Here is a 26665-nt window from a genome sequence, read left to right on the forward strand (position 1 = left end):
AAAGGATCTGATGAGGTCTTGGCTGACAGACAAGCCCACATTCTGGCACGTGGCACCTCACACTCAAGGCTTTGGTCTGGTGTCGTCTGGTTAGAAGTCAACCCTCAGAAGCAGGGGTGATGATGGAGACCCTGTTATTTTCTGTATAAGTCCTTACACACTGCTTTTGAAAAGAAAGTATGTGTTCTAATATGTTTTCTAAGTCAATTTGTGATCGATTCCTGTAACTTGTCCTGGAATTCGATGCCAGTAGGAGGCTGTGCTCGAACCATCCAGCAAGCCAGAGAACCCCTGAGTGGAGAAACTCAAACTGGCTCATAGGAGCAGCTCCCTCCAAGAGTTGCCTCACAATAGGTGGTGGGATTCCTTGGTAGATAGCCCCAATCCCTGAGGCCAAGGGGAACTCCTCCAATGACCCGCTTTCTCAAGGCTCTTGTATATTTGTGGAACTGTCTCACAGAAACCCCATGCCATACTAAGTTCAAAGTCTGAGCACCTGCCAGGCTGGGAAGACTCGGGTTTCCCTGTGGACTTTCAGCCTGTGTGGCCTTGTGCCATGGGAAGTTGGGTCTGGGACAAAGACAAGCTGCTGGACTGAGTCACTTCAGAGAATTGGTGGAACAGTCTTCCCAGGGAGCAGAAAATCACACTGAAACTGATCAAGACTGGCCGGTTAAGGCATATCCTTAGACTCCTGTGGTTAAGCCACAGTGTGGAGCTTCAGCCAAAGGTCCAGACCAGTGGATCTTAGCATTTGGGGGGACCCCCTCTTTCTCCTCCCCACCCCTCTCTCTACACACACACACACACACACACACACACACACACACACACACACTTTGTTCACCATTTGAAGAGAGTCCAGGACCCCTAAAGGCCATTACATGTTCACCTCCTTGCACAGTGAGCCCCTCTGGAGATAAATTATTTATTTTGGTATCAGCTCCCAGACCTGGTATCTTCTGCATGTGCAGATCTTGGCTTCTGAGCTTAGATTTGGACCTTGAGGAACTGTCTGTAATGTTAAAACTCACTTGTGACCATTTCGGTGAATCATGATGATGGCCACAACCTCACATAGGCTCTCCAGGGTATCGACAGACTTCACATCTTCCATTTACAAGGGCCCCTGGGAACCGGAGAACAGAGCGTGGGGTTAAACACCCACCTAAACGTTAGGTGCTGCCCATTGTCCTGAAAGCAGCCTTGCTTCTTTCAGCTGGCCCAGCTGCCTCCACAGGGTCCCATTCTCAGAGAATTCTGCGTGCCAGGACTCCGTCTGGTTTTGATCACTTAATCGCTAATTGCTCTGTTTCTTGGTCCGGCTTAGATCCCAGCCAGAATATGGTCTTTTGAGCTCCTCAATCTGACATGGTCCTGCCTAAGTCAGCTCTGCCTGTGACCTCAGTGCTGCCGGCCCCTGGACTAGGGTTGGCCTCAGACCACAAAGCTTTATTTCTATTTTAGCCTGTCGCCTGTTGGGTTCCTTGGAAAAGCAGACTCTGAGACAGAGATTTGTGTGCAGGAAGTTTATTGGGACAATATTACAGCAGAGGAGAGTTAAATTAGCCTCAGAGCAAATTATAAATGTCTTACTGTTGTCCATTCCAAGTCAGTATGAACTGTTTCTGGGACTCCTTTTTGACAGGGATGGAAAAGAACCTATTTGTTAGAGCAGTGGTCGAATACCTGAGGCCACGTAATCTTCTCTAGCTAAGATACCACACCTGCCACGGTGGTTACAATTAGAGCTAAAGCTTGATAGAGTTCATGGTCATCTGTCTTCTTCCAGAACCCATTCATCTTATGTAGGGACAAGACTGGTGAATTTGATTTGATTTGATTTGATTTGATTTGATTTTTTTTGAGAGAGAGAGAGAGAGCACACAAGCAGGGGAGGGGCAAAGAGAGAGAAAGAGAGAGAATCTTAAGTAGGCTCCATGCCCAGTGTGGAGCCCAACTCGGAGCTTAATCTCACAACCGTGAGATCATGACCTGAGCCAAAATCAAGAGTCAGTGCTTAGCCAACTGAGCCACCCAGGTGCCCCTGAACTTTTAGGTCTTTAGAGGTAGTACTAATCTCTGCCATTCCTCTAGTAATACTGCCTTTGATTCAATATCCTGGTTCAGGGGATGAGTAAATTTCCAAGGCTTCCACTAGGCATTCCTGACTATGATAACTCTTGTCCCAGGGGTCACAGACATGGGTGTTCTGCCAATTATACATCCAGGGACTGGGGGAGAATGATCACTCAGTAGGGAAGTTTGTGAACCCAACTTGGGCCATTTTTTACCTGAACTCTGTATGCTCTCACTCTACCAGGAGGCTACAGTGACCCTACAGATTCCCAAGGATCAAATCCCCATGTGTATATGTCAATTCTAGAAATGTTTGGGTGTACCCCTTCCCCCACAGTGTATACTTAACCAAATAAATGGCTACATTGTCACTTTGGGGAAGGACTGGGGAAACTTTACTTTTTACACTTGCCATGATGTTATAGACTTCTTCTTGGGGACCTAACCTCTCCTTAAGTCATTTGGTTCTGGATCTGAAAACTGACCAAGGGATCATACATACCCTTTTATTAGGACAGTTGCCCTTAGCCTCCTGATTCTTCATCCCTGACTTCTTTTGGTTATATGTGTGGATCAATACCTTTAAGGGCATCTGGGTGGCTCAGTCAGTTGAGCAACTGACTCTTGACTTCGACTCAGGTCATGATCCCAAGGTTATGGGATTGAGCCCTGCATCGGGCTCTATGCTGAGTGTGGAACCTGCTTAAGATTCTCTCTTTCTCTCTCCCTCTCCCTACCTCTCTCTATATATAATAATAATAATAATAATAATAATAATAATAATAATAAATTCCTTTGTTGGCCACGCATCTTTCCTGCCCTTAGGGTGGTCATGTTTTAGTAACTATCTTCATAGCTCACTGCAGGTCAGTTCCTCTTGGCTGCCACACCGACAGTGCTGCTCACTAAGATTCATTTATGTTGGCCATGTACTGCCATGTGGCTTCTATCATTTCAAGATCCTATCGTCCCTCCCTTGTTATCTGGGAATCCAGGTCTGCGATGGCATCTCCCACATTCAGCCCCATCCTACAGAGGAGAGCCGCCTCTGAGGTTCTCATCGATGCTGGTGTCGCTCTCACCAGTGAATTCTCTATTGCTTTAGCCAAGGGGGTAGCCTCCAGGACCTCCCACAGAACATCATCACGTGGTGGGTTGACCAGCTTTTCATGGATCACCTCTGAGAGTGCTTTGATCTCCTCATCCAGTGTCTGCCCCTGCAGCTCTGTCATTTCTGCTTCATTCGGTGTGCGCCATGGTCTTCTCTGTGTTTCCAAGAGCATCCTAGCAGTGTGTTACCAACATCATCTGGGGTCCTTGCCATGCTGTTAAATCCTGTATGCCAGGAGAATGCTCCCCTATGAAGTATTCCTCCTTATCCAACTTTATGTTCTGCTTGCTTATCTGACACCCTCAGAATCAAGTTTGGTGAACACTCCTGTCTCCTGTTTTCCAGGTCCGTCACCTCTTTCTGGGTGTGGTCCCGTTCCTCTTCACATACGATCTAGGTGTCTCCACCCCATTTCTCAGGGTCCCAGTCCTTCTTAATCAGGCACCTGACACTGCTGAGAATTCACCTTCTCTGCAGCTCAGCCACTCTTACCATTAAGCCCCGCAACTGTCCTCTTGCTGCAGAGGACAAGTCTCTTGATAGCTTGCCAAAGAGGCAATAGCCAACCAATACCATTGTCCCTCAATTACCATTTGCCCCATATTTCTCAACATTTTGATACATTTTGGGACACACCAGTGCACTTCCGCTGGCATGCTGTCCTAGTTCACCCGCAGGAAAAATTTTGACAATCACATTCCTGCGTCTTGCCAGGGGCTGCCTGTGCTCCACCTACAGTCAGGTCTGGGGTCCTCATTGGTGGCTGGTTGCCAGGCGATTCTAGTCTAACCTTAAATCTTAGCATCTGCGTTTTCAGACCACTGGCACCGAGTGCCACATTCCTGGGGAGGAAGACTCGGGGGAGGTGCAGGGAGTGTATAGGAGGGGGTTTCCGATGGAATTGACACCTGTGGGGGGAGAGAAGGAAGCAATCGGGCAGGCGAGGAAGCCGGACTGTGACGTAGCCAGCCAGTCCCACAGGGAGCTCTGGAGGTGGGTGGGCCAGAAGAGTTGTCCTGAATTGATGCAAGAGGTCTGAGCCTTTTTACTCCACATCAACCCATTGTTGGTTACAGGCAGCCCCCAGGATAAAGATGCAGCCTCAGTTGAGGTGACTGACCTCTGGAGGGCAACATGGCTGTGCACCCCATCATCCCCCCCAGTTCCATGACTGCAACCTTCACCTCCGGCTCCCACCCCCCATCACCTGGCCGCTCTGTCCCACCTTCGGCAAGGATTGCCCAAGGCTTCGGTTGCGGAGGGGGAGGGGGGGGGGTATTTTTTCCACATTGCTTTGCTTACTCAAGGATCATTGAAAGTTAACTGCAGCTGATGTTATTGAATTGGGTTCTTTTTTCAGTTCTATAAAAGCTTTTTCCTTCCAGGTATTGCCGTTTGGTTTCTGAGATACAAGCACAACGTCTGCAAAACTGAAATAGCTTTTTTTTTTTTTCACACGGCACTTTAGAGTTCTGAAATCCGCTCACACAATTTTTTAGCAATTTAATTGAGGTATAATTTATATACAGGGAAACACCTTCATTGTGAGCTTTGACAAATGTATACCATCACCCCACTCAAGATATACAACATTTCCCTCACCCCAGAACCTTCCCTCGTGCTCCTGCTCACTCACCCCTTTCTGTCCCCGTCCCCCGCGGCACCGATGCGCCACCTGTCTTATTCTCTCGCTAGGGATCAGTTTCGCTTGTTGTAGAACTTTGTGGGTGAGACCCTACAGTGTGGACAGTGTGGCTTCTTTTGTTCCGCATGTTTGTGAGCATCGCCCACATTGCCACATGTGTATATTGGTAGTCTGTTTCTTCTTTATGGACAGGAGCATTCCATTGTACGGAAACGCCATACTTTTTATCCATTCCCCTGCTGGTGGGCATGTTCTTAGAGTTCACTGTCACAGCACACCTGGACACAGGCATCGCTGTCCTTATTGAAGTGGTGCTGGGACCGGCACACAGGTATGTGGCCAGGCGTGGCCAGGACCCCAAGAGCCAGGAGGCCAACGGCTACCCTGCACTCCAGCATCACTTTACGAAGGAACCCTAGACAGCAGCGATCTGACCAAAGCCCTGGTGCATGTCGTAATTTCTTCCAAGCCATGTATTTTTCCAGAAGATGCTCTAGGCATTTTCTTTGGATGCTACTTGAGCTAGCATCCTGCCACGCAGTATTAGTTCTCCTTTTTAATTCGGGGTAATTTGTAATTGAGGGGCAGACCTACAGAGCCATCGTTTTTGGCACATGCACATCAAAGGGACAATATATCATGACATCAGACATTTTGAGAAAATTGCTTTTCCTCCCTGAATGCCGAGTCATAAATAATTTCAGGTTGGGAATACCTCTGGTAAAAGCAGAGGTGATTGACTCCAGGGAGTGGCCTGTAAATACTGAGCCCCAGAATAAAAAATGAGTGGACTGATTTGTGGGGTCACTTCAAGTTTGGACCTTGGTATCACTCATAATAGATGCTGTGGGTGCCCTGCCCGGATCTGCTTTCCTGGTGGGTGTGCCTGTCCCCCGCTGCTGTGCAGGCTGCTAATGGCTCACAGCTGTGCCCTTAATCAGGGACTTGACCTCCGCCGACAGGAGCTGCTTCTGGAAGGCGATGCCTTCCTCCTGGAGGTGGTCTACAACCAGCCACGTGGTGGTTAATGTGCTTTGGAGGCAAGGGACAAGCAAATGATAGCATTCGCTCATTTCTGTGGTGTAAATACTCCCACTGTAGCCAGTTCTAAGCTATGTTGCAAAAATAAATGATAGGGGCACCTGGGCGGCTCAGTTGGCTAAGCATCTGACTTCGGCTCAGGTCATGATCTCAACAGTTCGTGAGTTCAAGCCCCACATTGGGCTCACTGCTGTCAGCTCAAAGCCCACTTCGGATCATCTCCCTCTCTCCACCCCTCCCCCATTCGTTTTCTCTCCCTCTCTCTCTCTCTCTCTCTCTCTCTCTCGTTCTCGCTCTCTCAAAAATAAACATTTAAAAAATGTAATAAATAAGTAAATGATAAGTTGCTTAGGGGTACAAGCACATGCAAATAATACTGTTTAATAAGTCAAGAGAATGATTAACACAGAATTCAGTGAATACCCCCGTTTGGAGAGGGATGGGATGTCTGAGAGGGGCACAGAGGGGTCCTCCGTGGTATGATAAAGCTCTGTTTCTTAAACCGGGTGACTAAGACCTGGGTGTTTCTGTTCTTATTCTTTTTACTTTATATGTATATTTCTTTATGTGTATCTTTTGTACACTATGTATTTTTTTTTTTGCATGAATGAAATGTTTCGTGAAAAAACAATTCTAAGGAAACCCTTTAAGCCTTGAACTTGATTTCCCCTACACATCTACGGGGTATGGCTCTTTGGTGGAGACGCAGAAGCCAGTGAAGGCTGGGCTGGGCTGGCCGCACTTCCAAGTTCACGCTCCTGACGAGCTCTGGGCTGGGGGAGCGGTGTGGCCGTGGATGGAGCCCGCCATTTTTCCTCAGGGTGGGCAGCAGGGAGAAGTGAATGAGGGGCCGTGGATTGTCTGGTGTCCCCTCCCACCCTGGCAAAGGGGAGAGCTGCCCTCTGGCCTGAGCCCAGGCCTCCCCTCCCACCCCCCCCCCCGACCCCCACATCCATGCAATTCTTCTTTTGGACCTGGTGGGGCTGTTAAACCCAGGCCATCGATACATTTGGACCTTGAAAAATCCACAGTCTCAATTGCCCCAGGCACTCTGCTCCCCACCTGCTGTGGGTGAGGAGAAGCTCTCTCCAGTCTTCATTGCCATCAGTCTGTCTTCCACATGCACGTTGGGTGTGGCCCCACAGCCAGCGGGAAGCGGATCCACAACTTGGGGCAGAACGGCTTGTGGCTCTGTCCCTAACAGCAGCCCCGGTGCCCCTTCAGCAGAACGTTCCTTCCTCAAGGTTCCACTTCTGCTGGCAGCCCGGGCTGGGGTCCCAGCTGAGGAGGGGGAGATAGAGCGTCTGGCCCACATCGGGACACCCAGGAGCTCTGACTGTGTGAACACACCGGGGGGTTCCTGTGTGTTCCTTCACCAAGCCCGTGCGTGGGCCAGGTGGTTCACATCGTCCTATCCTCTGGGAGACACATTTGTCTTTGGGAACAAAGCCACTGATTTCCCATTACAGAGATGGTGAGACTGAGGCCGCAGACAGAAAACTTGCTGCTGGCCACCGGCTCTATGAGGATGCTCGGTGCTCAGGCCACCTTCATTAACTGAGGGCCGGTGCAGGGAGGGAGGAGGGGCCACAGTCAGAAGGCAGCCAGGACCGAAAGCAGAGAACAAAGAGGGTCTAAAGAAAGAAGTCAGGCTGGGAAGCTCATGTCCCACAGGTACGCACAGACACCTAAGGGCATCAGAGAAGTTCCGGAAGCTGTTTCTGTTAAGGCCTGGGCTGAAACTGGAGGGAGAGCCACAAGGAGAATCCCACCCTGAGGGGAGCACTCGAGAGGCCCCTGTGGGGAGGAGGGGTGCTGAGCACTGAGGCGAGGAGGCGAAGGCAGCCCGTGTCCCGGGCTCAGCAGGGCCCCACCTTGCCGCCACCAGCCCAGCACCATGAGAAAGCAGCAGGTGGCGAGCACAGACCCTGGGGCCAAAGACAACTGGGTTCAAATCCGGGCTCAGCCATCTACCAGCTGTGCACCCTTGGGTGGCTTAACATGTGTGCATCTCAGTTTCTTCATGTGTCCCATTGGGTCAAAATCACACTGACCTCATGAGCTTCTGTAAGAGCCCAGGGCTACCAGGATCTTTTTGGCTACTGGGGCTTGGAATCAAAGCCCTCCACGCTGACCAGGACGGCTGGGTGGGTGTGAGAGCAGAGAGCGGTGGGGCTGGTCACTCGGGCAGGTGCTGCAGCCTCTCCTCCGTGGACAAGCAGGCTGGTGTCCTGCCACATCTCACCTCTGAGGCACCGTGGGTGTGGTGAGTGGGTGCACCTCCCGGAGGCCCCGGGCTGCGGAGACAGGAGACCAGCCTTCTAGGCCAGGCTTACACTCCTGGGAAGGGAGGCAGGAGCCTTTGTGGAGGGCACTGTGCCTGGGCTCACACAGTGCCAGGGTCACAAAAAGGCCGGGGTCATTGCACAGGTCAGGCAAGGCGCCGTGGCAGGCACTCTGGATCTCTGAGTGGTTCTTGCCCTCTATGTGTTCACGAGCTGCATCGCATGAGTCCCGTAGGGCCTGAGCGCCTCCGTGAAGCCTGGAGCCGGTGCTCGTGGTGACCCCAGGTCCCAGGTTCCCTGACGTGACTGAGGGACCACATTGCTCAGAGACATGCCAGTGGGGTGAGTCCTGGAAGGACCCAGCCCCTGAGTCAGGGGGCTCGGCATCAGGCCTGCCCAAGAAATGGGGACCCTCCCCGAGAAGGAGAGGCAAACAGGTCTGGAACCTGAGAGAGAAATGGGACCCAAGCAGGGTGTGCTGAGGGGGATGGTGACAGCATGGGTCACTGAGGAGACCCTCTCGGAGTCAGTGATTGGGATCATAGGGGTCACAGTGAGGGTTGGGAGGATACAAAACTAGATGCCTTCGTCGGGGGCTCTGGCCCCAGCGAAGTCACCAAGGGGGACAGACCGCTGCCTCCTCGGAGTCTGTTGCTCGTTGCCCTCTGGGATTACCTGGGCCTGAGGGCCTGTCCCTGAGGAGAGGCCAGAGTTACCAGCCGCCTGTGTCTTAGACCACTCCTCCCTCTGGGCCCCCACCCGCAGGCAGTCCACAGAGGCTACCCAGAGGGAGAGAGAGCCGCACCACCCCCCTCACCCCCCGCACCAGCAGCCAGGCTCCGGGAGGCCCACCTTCTCAGTCTCCCTGTCAGGGGTCCAGAGCTATTCATCCCCTTAATTGGTTGCTCAGAGGAGACCAAAGGAAAAAAATAGGCGAAGCAAAATAAAACCTCCTTTGTAGTTTTCCACAAGTCTGGACACCAAAGCCTCATGGTTCTCCCATGAGACGCTGGACACCAGGCACCCACCCCCCAGGGAGAGGAGAGGCAGTAGTGGGCGGTGGGCCGAAGCCCCTCGCCCTGAGCCTCCCTTCCAGAATAGCAGCCGTCCCTCAGCAGGCAAGTGCACCCCCACCCACCCCTGCAACCCTTCTAGCCGTGCCAGGGAGGGCCCGAGGATTTCATTATGAGCTCAGATTATTATCAAGTACAAGGGGGAGCGAAGGGGACGTTATAAGCTCTCCTTTTAATAATGAATCCCATTTCCTCTTGCATTTGGTTTCCTTGCAACAGATGCTGTTGCAGAAAATGGAACAAAATGGAAAAGATAAAAAGGCGAGTCATTAACTCGGCCCGAAAGCCTTCCCACCAGATGTCAGGGACAGTGGGGCAGGGTGCCCAAGGCCCGCCCACCGCACCCTCGCCTGGCACGGCCGCCCGGCGGCTGCTTCGGGGACCCATATGTTCGGATGATTCTCGGCTCGGCTTGGTGTTGGGGAATCATGGCGCCGCCCCCCTGCTGTTCAATAACTGATGACCATTTTTCTCCAATTATACTGAAATTGAAGGATCCTCAGACTTAGACACCCAAGTAAAATAATTAGTGCTTAAAATGTTAATTGTGCTCAGATGTGCCTTTGCCTGTGGAGGCTGTCTGCAAGTGAGTGTGCCGGGAAGCGAGCCCTGCGGAGAGGACGCTGCCTTTGCACCTCCGCCTCCCCCCCACCCGCCACCGCCCGCCAGGCTGGCCTCCTGAGGAACCCCTGGAGGAACCCCCGGTGCCCGTTCGGACCTGTGATGGCTGTGTTGAGACCTCTGTGACCTCCTCCCTGGCCAGCCCACTGTCCCCCGAGCTACCTGATGGTTAGAACGAGGGCACAGAGTCAGCTATGGCCCCGACCCCAGCTCTGCCACCCACCCAGCCAACCAGCGGTGTGGACAAGGGCGGGACACCCGACCTCCCTGAGACTCATTGCCCTCATGCAGAACAGGGATAGTAAAACCAAGCCTGCTGAAATGCCTAAGAGCACAGAGCATTCCTTTAGCTCCCCTTCTGTCCTCAAGCACCACCAGGCCCCAAATGAACAAATACAAAAGCAACACTTCCCCTCCACCAGGGCCAGGTGGGTTGGGGGTCAGGGCAGAGTTGTCCCGTTGTGGATAGTCCGGGGGCCACTTCTCTGCAGCCTGCTGGTCCCCGGGGAAGGTCCTGCAGATCGCGCCCCACGCGGAAGGGCTGTGGGAGCCTCCCACACCCGCCACCGTCCCCCCAACCTGCTCACCCACTGGGGAGAAACACCTCCCTGCCCCTCGGAGAGGAATTCACTTTCCCTGCTTGTGACTTTGCCCATGCGTGCACCCCAGGTCCATTCTCTGCGGAGACGACATGCCTAAGAGGCTTAGGCTCCTTTATGCTGTGCCTCCCAAGGAAGTACGCTTAGATATTCCGTGTTCCCTGATCCACCACATAATAAGATTCCTTTATCTCTCGTTGTCATGGGAAGTGTATATGAGCTGATTAATATTAATGTGTTGGCCGATTAATATTAATATCGGAACCGATTCATACTTCACAAGGCAGTGATGTTGATGAGCACCGAGAAGCCCGGGCAGCTGTCGGGTTTGGCAGTTCCCAGGGGAGGTGGCAGAATCAGTGGTGACCCCATCCGCCGTGCCTCGTTATGGCCACCGTCATTAGCAGTGTCTGTCAGAGCTGGCGTGGAAGTGTGTGTGGACTCTGATCGTGGCAATTAAAACCCTTGCCATCCGAGACAGCATATTTTATCATTTAAATAGCATTTTACATTCTCCTAACATATTTTCCCAGTAACATTGTTAAATTAGGTGATAAAAGGTTATTTCTTGCTTCTGAAGTTGAAATAACGTTACCATTATTCCTTATCTGCCTGGAATTAGAAAGGTTTCGGTATTATACGTTCTAAGGGTTTCATTATCGAAATTTGCCAGACTTCAGAAAACAAACAGCATTTTATTTTTGCCCTTGTTTTAATCAAAGATGGACAGAGCTTTGTCTTCTGCCGTCGGAGATGGCTTCTGGTGTTTGGTGGAAAGGGAAGGGTCATTTTTCGCAACAGCGAGACACGTACCCTCAGGGCCCAAGGGGGTCACTGGGGACCCTGGCTTACCTTCGATTTGGAGCTGTCCCTCTTGCCTCCAGGGAAGGCACAACCAGAGGCTGTGCCTTTAGCCAGCGGGGCTGGACTGGAGCCTGTGTGTGGCCCTGTGGCTTCCCCATCCCTGTCTCCTCTCCAGCTACCCACCTGTCCAGCCCTAGCGCTTGCCTGGCCTCTGTCTCAAATCCTTTCCTCTGGATCTCGAACCATCTACCCACCACCCACCATCCACCCACCCACACGCCCAGCTGCCACCAGTGTGCCACCCACGTGCCGTCTTCCCATCACCTGTGCTCCATCACATCTGACGTGGAAGACACCCCTTGTACAACACACGAGACTCCCCCCACCCCCACTTGCCAGTCAAATGTGCCGTGAGCAGGGGCTGGGGCCACACACCTGGTAGTGGATCACTTTCTCCCAGTGCCCAGCATTCCTGAGTCACCCTGTAACACGACGTCTTATAGGCAGTGTCTCTGATGTGGCATTTTAGGCCGTGGGCTCTTCTGAGGACGACACATCTCTGCCTTGAAGAGACGTGCTGTGTTCCCCTGGGATGAATAGACCCTCCCTGACACTTGATCCCAGTTCTACCTCCTCCCATCCTCTTTCCCAGGGCTTAGATGCCAGGGACAGGATTAATTTCACCGAGGAGGAGGCTTCTGCTCTCACAGACTTCTGGCCAGAACAGAGCAGTAGCTGGTTGGCGGGCATGGTCCTGCTGCACTGTGCCCCACCCCCCATGCCTTCCCCAGTTCCTGCCCTGCCTCACAAGGTCAGCCTGTCCCAGATGTTGGGGGCATGGGTGACGGCGTCTCTGACAGAATACTTCAGCCAAGGACGGGAGCTGCCAGTTTCTTCCTGAACCTTGAGGCTGACGTCAGTGTTCCTCTGAGCTCTTCTTGGCAGGGTGAGGTCTCAGTGGGAAGCGATCACTCTCTACTGATTGAGTGAGAGATGCCAGCCCAGGAGCGCCTGTCTGCAACCGGATTGGTCCTCACTCTCCTGAGGAGCTCAGCCCTACAGAGCAGCTCTAGCCTGACCCATCCTGCTCTCTCCCCGCCCAAGACGGGGCTGCAGACTAGAAGATGGCCCCGGTGTATTCCAGAAGCTGTCCTGAGCGCAGAGGAAAGGTGTCATCCTTGGGAGGATCCGTTGCCCTGACCTCAGCTAGCTCATGCTCTTCGCTAGGGATGCAGCCGGGCAGACAGCGGTTGAAAGCTGGAAATGACATTCTCAGGAGGTCCGCCACCCATGACTGCCCCCAGCACCCAGGGTAGTGCCCTTCCTGTACACGTCCCGCTCTTCCAAAATCCCCGCCGTCTCCAATCGCAAATTCTCACAAAGCCTCGGGTATTCAAAGCCTGCTGCACCCCGTTCACGCTGCCCACTGCCCCCACACCCCATGTGTCCTGTGCTCTCCCTGTGTTTCTACACAGCACCCCCTCGCTCTGTAACCACCTCCCGAACAAACAGAAAACATGCTCGTTGCCGTTTGTAAGCAGCCCCGGCGTGATTTATTGCCATCATCACGATATTTTGTTTGGAGCTGTAAACCTCCAGACATAAATCAAGTCATTAGAAGGAATGACGTTTAATCCTGCAGAAGACGCCTCGGTGGGCTGCACAACTCTCGCCCAGCTCGCGAATCATTAATTCTAGAGTGGACGGCCCATACACACACCTCCACCAGCAGCGCCTCATACGCACCACACACAGGCGTGGAAAGCCGAAGGCACAAGCCGGGCTCCTTTTGTTTCTTGGAATAGCATATTCACAACTGCAAAGAGGTGCCCAAAACACACGCCGGGTCGTCTGGAAGACGGGAGAGTCTTAATTCCGCAGGAAAAACACGCAGCCGGGTGGGGCCGTCTCTGTGCCTGCGATGGCTCACGTCGTCCTGAGAGCTGCCGCCGGTGGGACTTCAAAGGAAGCCGGAAAACAGCTCAGGACCGTCGCCAGCTCCTTCTTTCATAGAGACCCCCACCACCTTCGAGCAGCCATTACACGGGACCAGGCTCCATCTGCAAGGCCGGCAGCTCTCATTTCCTGAAGACACCTGCTGAGCTTGAAGGGAAGGTTCAGAGACCTCAGACAGTGCCTTCCAGAAGCCCGGCAGCCCCTCCCCACCCTGGCAAAGGGCATTGGGCTCCCAGCAGATGGGGCCTCTCATAGTTAAGGAAGCGTCCCCCAAAACGCTGGAGACGGGAGGGGACCCGGAGTCTCGGCCAAGAGGTTGCCTTAAAGACTTCGGCAAGTTCTCAGTGCACATCACAGTTGTGAAAATTCTGGATGACATTTGCAGGGTTTGGTTCTACTTAATATTCCTGTGCTCAGAGCTAACGAGGGTGTTGTTATGCGGCGTTATGTTGGCTGTGCTCTCAAGGATGCTGGAAGGCGCAGGGCTGGGCTGCATGGTTTGTGTCTGGACAGTTTTTACCCACGCGCTGCACTGTTGCCAGCTGAGAGCTTCTGTCTGCGAGCCTTACTCAATCTCGTGTCTCTGCATCGATATGGCCTACCTCGGGGTCGGGTCTTCTCCCCTATCGGCCCTCTGTCCCCCTGGACCTCGCTGTGACAGTGTGGGGGGGGGATGGACATTTTCCTACCCTCCCCCTCACACACCAGCTCACCGAGCCCTGCAGCCCTCCCTCCTCTTCCCATCTCCCCACACTGCCTGAGCTCAGGCACCCCATTTCTCACCTGTGTTAGGATGTAAGAATCCTAACCAGTTTTGCCCTTCCTTTAGGCCTTACTCTTCTCTGGGCCGTTCCCCAGTTGCCTCTAGAAAGACCTTTGAATATGCAGCTGGCAGGGCCCTCCGTCTTATCTCAGCCATGCTGTCAGTGCCCCAGAACTGGTCACCTTCCCTGAGCCGGGGGCTGTGAGTCTTTGTGTGAGTGTGTGATGTGGGTGTGGAGCCCAGCCCACCACACAGTGGTGAGAGGATAGGATGGCCTGGGGTTGCTGCGGTCAGGCCACAGCCAGCCCAGTGTGGCCCTCGGCTGGCCGGACCCCAGGGCACCGGGCTGGGCAGAAGCAAGGGCTGGCCTGCCAGAAGGGAAAGGAGGTGGGTCTTGGCTGGATGTCCAGCGACGGTGGTGTCCCCTGCAGTCAGCATCCACCAAGGCCAAGATTACTGCTATACTCCAGGCCTTGCCCCTCAGAGAAGCTGGCCAGAGGCTCCCTGAGCTGCTGGGGGCCCAGTTCCTTGGTTGGATGTGACTTGACATTCAAGGCCGCGCCTCGGGAGTCACATCTCCTCTCAGATATGGACTGCAGCTCTCCAGGCGCATGGCAGGGATCAGCTGGACTGACTGCCAGCTCCTACCCGCAAGTGCTCCAAGCAACTCCAGGCTTACCCTGGTGACCTGTGCGTCGCCAGAGGCTCTGTTCTGCTCAGGGGCACATGGGACGATCCCTGAAATGCAGCTGCCGTTCCACGGCCTCTGTGGTACCGGAGAGCCTAAAGCTGCAGCTGCGGAGTCAGGCTGGGAGGGAGGGCTTGCTGCCCAGGCTCGGGGCCCCTCTGGGTGCAATCGGTGGGCAGTAGGGGTGACCACGTGTGCACGGCCTCGGGGGCGCCTCCGTCCCTGAGCCCCCTAGGCAGCCCCTTTGTGGGCCCGCCTCCAGGAGCCTGACTCCCCCACCCCCACCCCTGGGGGGCCTGGAGTGCGTCCCTCAGGACAGAGCGGCTCTTGCAGCAGGCCCAGGGTGGCTGGGGAGTGGGGAGCTCCAAGGAAGCATCGGCTAGAACGGATTTACTTTTGCGGCTCTCAGGGTATCGCAGGCAGCGGCTGTGACGGGTCTGACAGCCACAGGCCAGCTCAGTAATTGACGCCGCAGCCGGAACGACACATCCTGAAGCCAGCCAGAGCTGGACCGATCATTATCTTGTGACGGGGCCACCAGAGGAATGAGGCTGCCCCGCCGGCGGCCTCTGATGGCCCAACTGGGTTCCAGTGAAGAAGCGCCCGTCACGGGGCTGGGCCAGTTGGTGTCGCGGGCACTTCCCCCTGCAAACAGGCAGCCTCAGGCTCCAGCATGACTCACTCATTTTTATTTCTTGGAAACCTCTGGTGGGAATTCACCGATACTTACACCAAATTAGGCCCCTGACAGCCAAGCAGGAGGAGTGCCGTTTGACCTGGCCACAGTCGCTCAGAACCTGAGTCTGTGGCTCCCTGTGGGCTCTGGACAAAAGGCAGACTCTGATTGGCTGCCGCAGCCCGGCTTGCCCCCTCCTCTCACGCACCCTCGCCAGGCCCGGGACAACCCCAGGCCCGGACCTGCTTCTGCACACATACGTCCGCCCAGCTCATCCCTTTCTCCCGCATCCTCCGTCTGCCCTCTGGACGTCTACACTTGGGAGACCCCGTAGACCTCTCAAACTCAATGTGGATCTGCACCCCCTCCCCAGGAAATGGCATCAGGGTCCCACTGCTCAAGCCAGAAACCAAAATCTCCCTTATTCTGCTCCCAGTCAGTCCCCAGGTGGTACTGACCCAGAGCTGGCTTGCACCAGCAGCCCACAAGGGCCCAACCCCCTGTTCACATCACTAGCTTGAAATCGGCCATGGAGAAGTGTTTACACCACAGGAATCCGCAAGCACTACAGAGTTGCTCCTCCCCACCACGCAGGGAGCCAGGGTTAAGCATTCACCGTGCACCTCCCTGCTCATTCCTCCCGAAATACTCGCCACGTCTTCCTCTGCCTTCTGCCATGAGTGCCGGCATTCAGGCCTCACACGTGTCCTCGCTGGACGGTGGCAACAACCGTGGACCACCCTTTCTGCTTCTGTCTTCCGCTCTTCATCTCAGAATGGTCCTTAAGTTCCAAATAGCTGCCAACTTAAAACCTTTGTAGACTCCCCTTGGGCCTCAGGAGATAAGACGAGGGGTCTTTGCCAGGACGATAGGGCCCCCAGGTTGCTGCCCCCCGCCAGCCACATTTCTCGACACCCTTCGGTCTCTCTGTCCCTTCATCCCGTAAGCCCTGGTCTCATGGTGCAAGGCGATCTCCTACAGGAAGGCCCTCGTTACCCCCAGGCGCCGATGACTTGTCACTACCTTAGGGAGACCTCACCTGATACCCCTCCCCTGTCACATGCCACCTGCTGACGCGCCCCTGCAACCATCACACGTGAACTGCTCCGTGCCTCATTTCTTGGCTAGACCGTAAACTCCACAAGGGCAGGGGCCATGACTGTCCCATTCATGGCCAGGACACGGTCACCGGTGTGTAAGACTCTGCCTGGCACGCGCAGGTGCTCAGTCCATGTGTAGAGAATGGACAAACGGTGCTGGCCAGCATGCTCTGTTCTGTCGCCTGCAGGGGAGGCAGAGATGGGCCGCCAGGGGGCACTGGGGCTTAGCCGGCCAGTGTCAGGAACTTCATTCTCCCTCCCCTGCAGCAGCATTCACAGGCTCCTGCTAATCCTTCCAGGCTCCTGTGTTGAAAGAACACATGAAGGCAAGAAAGGCATGACCTGTTCTAAGCCATGCGCCACGTACTCTCTGAAGCTGTGCACGGACGTGAACACACACGCTCCCCACCCAGAGCACGCTGCGTCACACGGCAGGATGCATGCACGGAAAAGCAGTGTGATGCACCCCCTCAGTGTGCATGCTGTCCCTCGTTGGTTCCATGTGACATGCACACGTGGAGGTACAGTGCAGTGCGTGGCCCCTGTGGGGGGGGGGGGTGCACGACCCACCCCCCCAACATGGTAGGAATTGCCCCCAGGCTCTGACAGAGGAGAGCTTTGGAGCAGGAGCTGGGGACCCCTTCCTTGTGGATAGGCAGGGATACTGGAGTGGGGGGAGATGCTCAGGGACATCCCTTCAAGTGATGGGCAGATGGGTGAGTGTGGAAAAGCAGAACAGCTGTTGGGTTTGCAGACCGGCTAACTGGCTGGCTGGTTGACTGACAGGCAGCTCCAGTGCCCCACTCTGACAGCCGAAAGGGAATTCGCCGCCCAGGCTGAGCTGACAGAGAACCACCCAGTTGAATCGTGGATCCTAATCACGGAGGCGAGGGAATGGAATCGCTAAACAAAACAAGTAGTGGTCGGAGCCGTCAGGTGCCCATCAGCCCGAGACGGGAAGATTCCTGCTTCCCTCCTCTGCAGACAGGTCCCAGAGTCCCCGCGCTGGTGCAGGAGCTGGGCTCAGAGGAACTCAGCTGCTGTGAAGGTGACCCGGCGATAGGAGCCCCAGGCTCTGGCGGCCTCCCTCCCATGGGCTCTCTGTGCCAGGCACCGTGCATGTTTCATTTGCACATTTATGGACCTGCAAGATGGGTGTTTTTATCCCATCTCACAGATGAGGAAACTAAGGTTCGGTGAGGTCGAGGGATCTGTCCAAGGTCACGCAGCTGTGCTCTTGCTCTCTTTTCTTTTAAAATACATGACCCCTTGTTGAAAGCTATGACTCCGAGTGGAGTCTCCAGGAGAAGGGAGGGGAAGCCCCTCCTCTGGTCTGGGCCAAGGGTCAGGGGTTACTGTGTCGCCTCACCATGAGGTTGGTGGTCTTCGAACAACTGGAAGAAGCCCACCCACAGAGGCTGAGGCAAGAGGAGAGGGTCCTGCGGCACCACCCACCCCCCTGCCGGGGTGGGAGGCGGGGCGCTCCTGGCCTGGCTCCTCACTCTCCCTGAGGTCCACACTCTGACCGCAGAGCAGCCGGGAACCCTGTCTCCCTGCCCTGGGCCTGGGGCAGCAGAGGCGGGCACGGCTGTGCATGGAGCCCGAGCAGAGAATTTAATGAGTCGGATTTTCCTGTGATCACAAGTGAGAATTTAAGACCCTTCTGTGAGGCTTCTTCCGTCTGAATTCTGTGCCTTGAGTCCAGGCTGCCCTCTAATTGCTGAGTGTGTTTAAACTTCAGTTTTGCATCTCATCTGCATAAATTAACAACCTGCCCAGAGGAAGGGAGCGGCTCACAATGAGGCATCAGAGGCCGATGAGGGGTTTGCCCCTCAAAAGGGCAGAGCCTGAGTTGGTGGGAGAAGAGCCAGAGGAGGTGTGGCCACATTGGGGCCACAGGCCTGGCCTGGTGCCCCACATATGGCAAGGGGAGGCCGCCAATTGGGTGCGTCGTAGATCTAACCACCCCTCCTGGGTGGCGTGGACAGGCTGCTAGACCGAGCTGGAGAAGCTCCTCCAGGGGCAGCTCTCAGTCCAAGGAGCACCAGCCTTTCCACGAGCATTTATTGAGCTCCTGCTGTGTGCTAGGCATTTTGCCAGACTGTCCGACACAGAAAAGACATGGTCCTTGCCCAAGAACATGGAGAACTAACACAGTCTACTGATCAGCTGGGGACATGTTTTCTCACCTCCTCCAGACTCTTCCTGCCCTGCCTCTAGAGTGCTCTTAAAGCCCCCTGAGGTCACATTACCCCCTGCTAGGGGTTGAACTGTGTCACCTCCCCCAAATTATGTTGACGTCCCAAACCCTGGGACCAGTGAATATGACCTTATAGAGCCCTTGCAGATGTGATCAAGTTAAGATGAGGTCATTAGGGTGGGTTCTAATTCAAAATGACTGGTGTCCTTTGAAGAAGAAGAAAAGTGACAGGCACACACAACGGAAGATGGGGGCAGAGGCTGGTTTTCAGTGGCCACAAGCCAGGGAGCGTCTGGGGCTGCCAAGAGCTAGAAGAGGCTGTGGAGGGAACACGGCCCTGCTGACACTTTCATTTCAGACATATAGCCTCCAGAACTGTGAGAGAATTGTGTTTGTTATTTTAAGCCACCCAGTTTGGTGGTGCTTTGTTACCGCAAGCCCTAAGAAATTATTACACCCCTTGTGACAGTTAATTTTGTGTCCACTTGACCAGGCTGCCGTGCCCCGATGTTTGGTCAAACACCAGTCTAGATGTTACTGTGAAGCTATGTTTTTAGAGGTAGTGGATATTTAAGTCGGTAGACTTAGAGTAAAGCAGGTTACCCATAATGTGGGTGGGCCTCGTCTAATCAGTTGAAGGCCTTAAGAGAAAAGACTGAGGGCCTCCAAGGAGGAGAGAATTCTGCCTCCAGGGGACCCTCAGACTCGTCCTACGACATTGACTCTGCCCTGCCTCTCCAGCCTGCAGATTTTGGTCTTGCCAGCCCCCACAATTGCATGAGCCAATTCCTTAAAATAAACCCCCCGCATATATATGGCCTGGTCACGGAGGACGAATTGAGCCCCTCATTCAGAGCCCTTCTGTACTTCCTGCGGAGCGGGGCCTGGCAGTTCCCTCAGGGCTTTCTCCCCTGATCCCAATGAGCAGGCGCACCCTCCTGGCTCAGTTTCTCCTGCCAGCATCCCTGCCTCACTCCTTGTGGCTCATCACCACTGCGTGAGGACCCGAACGCTGCCGGGCCCTGCCGGCTGCCCCACGGCACAGAGACCTTTCTCACGGCACATGTGTTCAGTGCGGGAGCTTCTGTGAACAGCAGAGCAGGGCAACGCTGTTCATCCAACAGACACGCCTGCCAGGAGTCTGGGGTGGGACCGAAGCTTGGACTCTGTATCTCATACATGGGGGGAAGCAAGATGCAGTGGGGGCCTTGTTTCCAGTGTCTTCCCTGGCTCAGGCCAGCCTGAAAGCCCTGGGAGTTTCCTGGCCTGTTGGGCAGCAGAAGTGGACAGAACGGATGATGGTGGCCACGCAGGCACAGCCACCAGATGATCCAGGGTACACAGTTCGATGTAGCTCTGAGGATCCAAGGACCACAGGTCTGAGACTGCACAGAGCAGGGACTGTGGACTCACACCCATGCCCCAGGGCCCTGCCGGCCCCTTCCGTTCTCCCATCTGTTTCCCTTTGCAGGTCTGACTCCTCTGGGGCAGCCCTGTCTGCCCCCAGGCCGCAGCGTTCAGGGTAGCAGGACCCTCTCCCCACTTATCAGGACCTGGGACTGAGATTTGAGCAGCCAGAATAGCAGTCGCTGTCCTCCGACGTGGTCAACCAAGGGTTCATGTGGCACTTCCAGCCCTTTCCAGGGACTCGGGTCCTGTTTTAACTCACATCAGTGTCGCCGGTCTACACAGCCTGACCCTCTGTGGGTCCTGGGCATCAGAGATTAGGGCTTTAGAATTGAACCCAGCAGGTCTCTCTCCTGTGACTCGGAGAGAAGGAGGCAGCAGCCCATGTGACCATGAAGCCCCCTCCGCAGCTCTGCCCCAGACCCAGGCTTCACAGCCTAATTATAAGAAACTGGGCACATACACCATCATCAGCCTCTGCCTCCCCTTGGCAGGTAACCAGCAAGCTTTCAGCCAAACACTCAGACGAAAACCCTCAGCCAATGAAGAGTTCACAGTGTGGAGCCCACTTGGCAGTCTCAATAACTCACGCCTTGTTTATTCTCACCAATGCTCACTCTTACCGTACAGCCTGTGTTTCAACCGCTCTGCAAATGTCATCTGTCCAGAAAGAGAAAGTGGTTGTTTTTTTCTCACCGTGCAGGGGATGAAGCTCCCTTACAGATTGTTAACATTATGTTGAAAGGAGAAGACAGGTAACTCAGACGCTGAACGTGGAGCATGTACATGACCGGCCTTGGGATTCCTCTGCCGCAGGGTGGGGGCGAGGGAGACCGCGGAGGTATGCGGCAACATTGGTGACATCAAATGGAAAAGGAGGCTAGGGGTTGTGGCTTGTGTTGCTCAGCAAGCCCACTGTTTTTATTTGATTGCATGTCCATTCGAGGGCTTGGGAGGGGCTGGTGGTGGTTATATTGAAGCCAAGCGCCGCCGCCCCCCCACCCCCACCCCGGCATAAGTCCCCCCACGGCACTGAGTCTGGTGGCTCCTGGTGGCAATACCTTCTTCGTGGGTGCGGCAGACGTAGGACCCTTAGCTGCCCTTCCCTGGTCACTCCACAGAGCTGTCCAGTGTCCTGAATGCAGCCCACTGTGGGGTATGCAGACCCCAGCCTCAAGGCACCCAAGGCCTTCACTTGCTCAGAGCTAGGGGTGATCTTTTTTTTGGCTTTTATCCAAGCAGTGCATGGAAGAGTGGCTTCTTCCACAGGAAAAGTAGGGCCAGTGGGCCCCTGGCAGGGGGAAGAGCCTGTTACATTTCCTTCATTAACTTCCTGTCTTTCTTCCAAAATGGCATATGGGAGAGGGTCAGTCTTTGCCAAGTGAGCTGCGGTAAGTTGAAAGGTTGAGAACATACAGCTTGTGGCAAACTCGGGCTCCACGTAAGATCTGTTGCTGGGTTTTCCACAAGACAGTTATTCTTTTCAAAGGGGACAGTTGCAGCCGAGTTGACTTTATTGGGTAAAAGTGGCCAAGAGGTCAGGGACTCCCCCAGACCGGGGCTCCGTCCAGCAGGAATGTTCTCTCCAGCCTTCAAGTGGGCCAACCTCGAAAACCCCCTTGAGGCTCAGCACCCTTCTGTCCAGTCTGCACAGATAAAATGGGACAGGTCCCACAGCCCACCGCCCTCCAGGCTGTGAGGACAGGGCCAGCGGGAGATCACAGCTGTGAGGGCTGACATCTCCAGAAGCACATCCTTGTCCAGCTCCACCGGCTGGCAGGGTGCCTTTTGAGAGCGGCTTTTGCGTCCCACTCTTGGCCAAATCTGGCATGACTCATTTGCTCTAGAAAAGGAATATAAATAAGTGCCACCATACCTTGACGAGTTGACAGGATTGACAAGCAGAGTAAATTCCCGTATCTGAGACTCTGAGGAGGAGAGGTGATTTAGCAGAGCCAGCTGCCGTCACCAGCAGAAAATAATTAAGGAAACCCAGCAGAGTGGAGGAAAACTGAACGTGCAGTGAGTCCCTTTTGGTGAAGAGACCTGTGATCACTGGCTGCAGGAGGAAACCCGCGTGTGTCAGAGAGAAAGGAGCTGGAGAAGCTCAGGCTGGAATGAGGCAGAGAAGGGTAGGGGCGGGGGGAGGGGGGCTGGCAGGCTCTGGGATGAGAAGGGGACCCTGGTGAGGACCCCTTTTCAATGTGAAAAGACTCCTGTCTCAGGGTCAAGTACCCACTGCGTGCATCCCATGCCCCAAGGGGTGCAGCCAGTTCTATGTGGAGCTCCCCCTCAGCCTCCGTGGAAGAGTCTGGAAGCCCTGTTTCAGGGCTCCCCCACCTGTACACACATATTGCCCATAAGCTTGGGGATGCCCAGGAAGGTACGGACACCCTGTCCTCTGCCCGGGGAAGGGCACACCCCTGTTCCCAGCCCAAAGGGATCAAAGAAAAGAATTGCAACAAAAGAAACATGCAGCATGCCCACGTTCCACCCTTGTGCCACGTTTGGAACTTGAAGAAGTTCCGAGTAGGCCCCGGGAATGTCGGCTTTCCAGCCCAGGGGTGACCTCGCGTCCCCACCTCCTCGGTAGCTGGTGAATGAAGGAGACGTGTAGGCACATCCTCAGACTGACCAGTATGAGGTCAGGGTCATAGCAGTGGCTGAACCTGTAAGACTGGACCTCATGGAGAAATCGGCAGAGTCCCTGGGTCAGGGACAGAGGACCTGGATGTCCTCTCAGCAGCTGGGCTCCAGCCACTGGACCTATACCATGTATACAGAGACGGCAGGACCCCCATGGGGCCCCATGCTGGGCGCCCAGGACATCTCGCACACACAGCCCAGCAGCAGCCGGAACTCGGTCAGGTGTGCCCCATCGTGCCAACTGGAAGTTCAAGTCTTCGCTTGTTTAAAGGGTGGCTGGTTCTGATTGTGACTGTGGCCTTTGGCAAAGCCTCAGAGTAGAAACTGCCGCTTCCGTGGCACCAGAGCTGGAAGTACGCTCTGGGATGATGCCTTTGTGGCCAGGCAGGGATGGGGGAAGGAGACCGAGACTCCGAAATAAGTTCCCCCAAAGGAAATCCTCTTGTTTCCCTTGGACCTCCTTCAAAACAAACCAGAGTGTGAAGCAGAATCATCTTCTCTGACCAAAGGTTCACTTCCCCAGAGCCTGTTATCCCGGTGACTTTGGCCTCAGCGAAGCTCAAGGGAAGGGGGGGACATTGCGGGGTGTGGTCAGCAATGCACTGATCTGTCTTCATCTTCTTCCAGTGCCAAGTGCTTGCCGGACAATCACTCCACGCCTGGGCTCTGCTCAGCCCTTTGGGGGAGACCAGCGTGAGCAGGAGGTGGCCAGCTCACGCCAGAGCCCCAGGGCCAGCCGAGTTGGCCAAAATCTCGAAGTAGATGCCTAGGTTAGAGGACTCCCCAGAGCCAGTGGGGAGGCACATCCAAGGGAAGGCATGTGTTCCACTCCCAGGCCTGTGTGTGCAAAGGTGTGGGTGTATGTGGGATTCCAAGTACAGAAACTCTACATGGACTAGATCGAGGGCTGGACAATGCATAGAGAGGATGGGCAGAGCTTTCTGAAGGGTCCTCTCCCCATGGCTTAATGATAGCGTGAGGTTGTGTGGGGGTGTGGGGCAGTGCTGTGAGATTCCTGGCTGTTCCACTGAGCAGATGTGTGGACACACCTGGGCAGGGCCCCTTTCGAGACCTTCCAGGTCACATTGGGAGGTAAGATACTGAGAAGTCATCAGCTTGGGAGCCTGTGGGACCACATCTTGCTGCACCCTCATTTTCCATGTGGGTAGAGGAGTTGAGGGACCCTCACACTGAGCCATGCCTGCTCCTCTCTGTCCCCCCTGAACTGCCTTTTCGCAGATCCCACCCCCAGTGCCCTGCAGCCCGCGTGTCCAGCATCAAGAGCCCGTGAGCAGGTCCTTGGGAGCCACATGGTACTTCTGCTGCTAATATTGTCCTCTCTGCTTTTCAGGAATAAAGTTCAGCATCAGGCCACAGCAGCCCTACAACGTGAGTTCTGAGAGTCAGATAAATCTCAGCACCGGCAGCCTGGGGAAAGTTGGGGAGGGCAGGGGAGAACACTGGGAGCTCATGTTGAATTCATTCTTGGAAAGAAAAATGCATCCGGTCCTTCCCAGGGGCCTTGGGAACAAAGCCCACGGCTTTGGCCCCATGAATTTCCCTTTCCTGTCGGATGGCAGCTTTGGACTTGTGCTAATAGAGGCAGTAAATTTGCGCCAGCCTCCTCAGGCCGCGGGCTCCCGCCGGCTCGCCTCGCCAGGTGCAGGTTCCTGGGAGGCCTGCGCCATCTCGTGGCTGAAAAGATACCTGCACCTCTGCCTCAAGACCATGGCCAGCTAGGGGTGGGGGTGTTTGGGGACCGGACCTAGGCTCAGACCAGAGGGGTCAAATCCCACAGGGTCAGCTAGTCTCTTCCTTCACCCGGAATAAACTCAGGCCACAGAGGGGGCAGGGACCCCGGCCACTGTGAGCGTCTGACCTGTGATACCCTCGGCGCCCAGCTGCCGTGTCCACCCTGATAACCATTTCTCTTCTTGACTCAGGATCTCCCACCAGGCAGTTCCCGGGATGGTGACTTGAAGGCCCCTACGGAGAAGGTCACCCGAGACTTGTCCAGCCGGGCCCCAAGGGGCCTCAACCTGCTGGTACCCGACCGGCCTCGAGCCCCCCGAAACATGGGGGCCCGTCTGCGACCGCGGCAGCGCCGCCGGCGGCTGCTCATCAAGAAGACGCCCGCTGCTGCAGCAGCCGTCCCGGCCAACGGCTCGGCCGGTGCCTTTGTGCGGCCGGCGCCCTGGGCCGCGGCCGGCCACTGGGTCACCCTGCAGCGGAGCCAGCAGGAGCGCAAGCGGGTGATGCGCGAGGCGTGCGCCAAGTACCGGGCGAGCAGCAGCCGCAGGGCGGTCACGCCCCGGCACGTGTCCCGCCTCTTCGTGGAGGACCGCCACCGGGTGCTGTACTGCGAGGTGCCCAAGGCGGGCTGCTCCAACTGGAAGCGGGTGCTCATGGTGATGGCCGGGCTGGCCTCGTCCACCGCGGACATCCAGCACAACACCGTGCACTACGGCAGCGCCCTCCGGCGGCTGGACACCTTTGACCGCCAGGGCATCCTGCACCGCCTCAGCACCTACACCAAGATGCTCTTTGTCCGCGAGCCCTTCGAGAGGCTGGTCTCCGCCTTCCGCGACAAGTTCGAGCACCCCAATAGCTACTACCACCCTGTCTTCGGCAAGGCCATCCTGGCCCGGTACCGGGCCAACGCCTCTCGCGAGGCGCTGCGGACGGGCTCCGGCGTGCGCTTCCCCGAGTTCGTCCAGTACCTGCTGGACGTGCACCGGCCCGTGGGCATGGACATCCACTGGGACCACGTCAGCCGGCTCTGCAGCCCCTGCCTCATCGACTATGACTTCGTGGGCAAGTTTGAGAGCATGGAGGAGGATGCCAACTTCTTCCTGAGCCTCATCCGGGCGCCGCGGAACCTGACCTTCCCCCAGTTCAAAGACCGGCACTCGCAGGAGGCCCGGACCACGGCCCAGATCACCCACCAGTACTTCACCCAGCTCTCGGCCCTGCAGAGACAGCGCACCTACGACTTCTATTACATGGACTACCTGATGTTCAACTACTCCAAGCCCTTTGCAGACCTGTACTGATGGGCGGGGCCCGCGGCCACTCACCTGTCCCCGCGGGCATCCCACTCTCCGTGGTCCCTCACCCGAGAGCTGACACGTACCCGGAGCAACAGGGCTCTGCGGATGTGAGGAGCCGTGGCTGCTCCGTGCCGCTGGCCCGAGGTGGAGGACAGAGGCCCGGGCCTCGGGTGGGGACTCTGGCCCTTGTTCCATACCCACTTTCTCACTCCTCGGCTGAGGAAGATGCCGGGGGCTGAGCAGGACCCCAGGAGTCCTAGCTGCATAGGCCTAGCTCGGCCAAGAGTCAGGATGACCAGGGAATTCTGAGGCCCTGAGGACGAGGGCCCCAGCGGTAAGGGATTTCCTGCAGTCCCTTAGCCATTGCCTTGTACCAAACCACGTGGTTTGCAGCTTTTCTATGACCCAGGGGGGAGGTTCCCTCAGAATGAGGTTCCAAATAAAGCACATGGTTTCCAGAGTAGCGGTGTCTACACTTTGTGTTGGCATGGGAACACACGGACCCTTCCCCAAGCTGTGGGGGCTCTGTCTCCCCCCCCCCCCCCCCCAGGACAGCCTGAGCCGGGCACCCGCAAGCCCCGCCCAGGGGAGCCCAGGGTGGGAGTGGCCTGTGCGAGAGCGGAGCTCCCGTTCACCTCCCACTCAGGCTCCTGAGGCCAAGACAGGATTCTCTGTTGTCAGTACCAGCACATTCATCCTGAAAGGAGAAAATAGACCTATCCCTGTGGAGGCCCACTGGGGTCCCTTCTCGTCACTTTGTGGGGGCCCCCTGAGGACGGCCAGAGCTCTCTGGGCAAACCACTGGGGTCAGCGGGGTGCTGCACAAGGGTCTCAGGGGGTGGGCATTTCCGGTGGGGATCGATGCTATCCCTCTCCCTAAGCAGGGCTTTATCTCTGTCATCTGCAGACCCTCATGACCTT

The 26665-nt window shown here is 55.6% G+C and overlaps 1 protein-coding gene across 2 annotated transcripts in view; it reads left to right on the forward strand.

Moving 5' to 3' along the window:
- Window positions 1-26147, forward strand: part of CHST8 (carbohydrate sulfotransferase 8) — a 129022-nt gene extending 102875 nt beyond the window's left edge. For both annotated transcript variants that reach the window (XM_047837205.1, XM_047837206.1), the window contains exons 3-4: window positions 24046-24083; window positions 24638-26147. In XM_047837205.1, the coding sequence (XP_047693161.1) occupies window positions 24046-24083; window positions 24638-25747 (1148 nt within the window). In that variant the 3' untranslated portion in view covers window positions 25748-26147. The remainder of the gene's footprint in view (window positions 1-24045; window positions 24084-24637) is intronic.
- Window positions 26148-26665: the final 518 nt, after the last annotated feature.

Source organism: Prionailurus viverrinus, chromosome E2 (genome assembly GCF_022837055.1).
Source record: "Prionailurus viverrinus isolate Anna chromosome E2, UM_Priviv_1.0, whole genome shotgun sequence".
Lineage (NCBI taxonomy): Eukaryota > Metazoa > Chordata > Mammalia > Carnivora > Felidae > Prionailurus > Prionailurus viverrinus.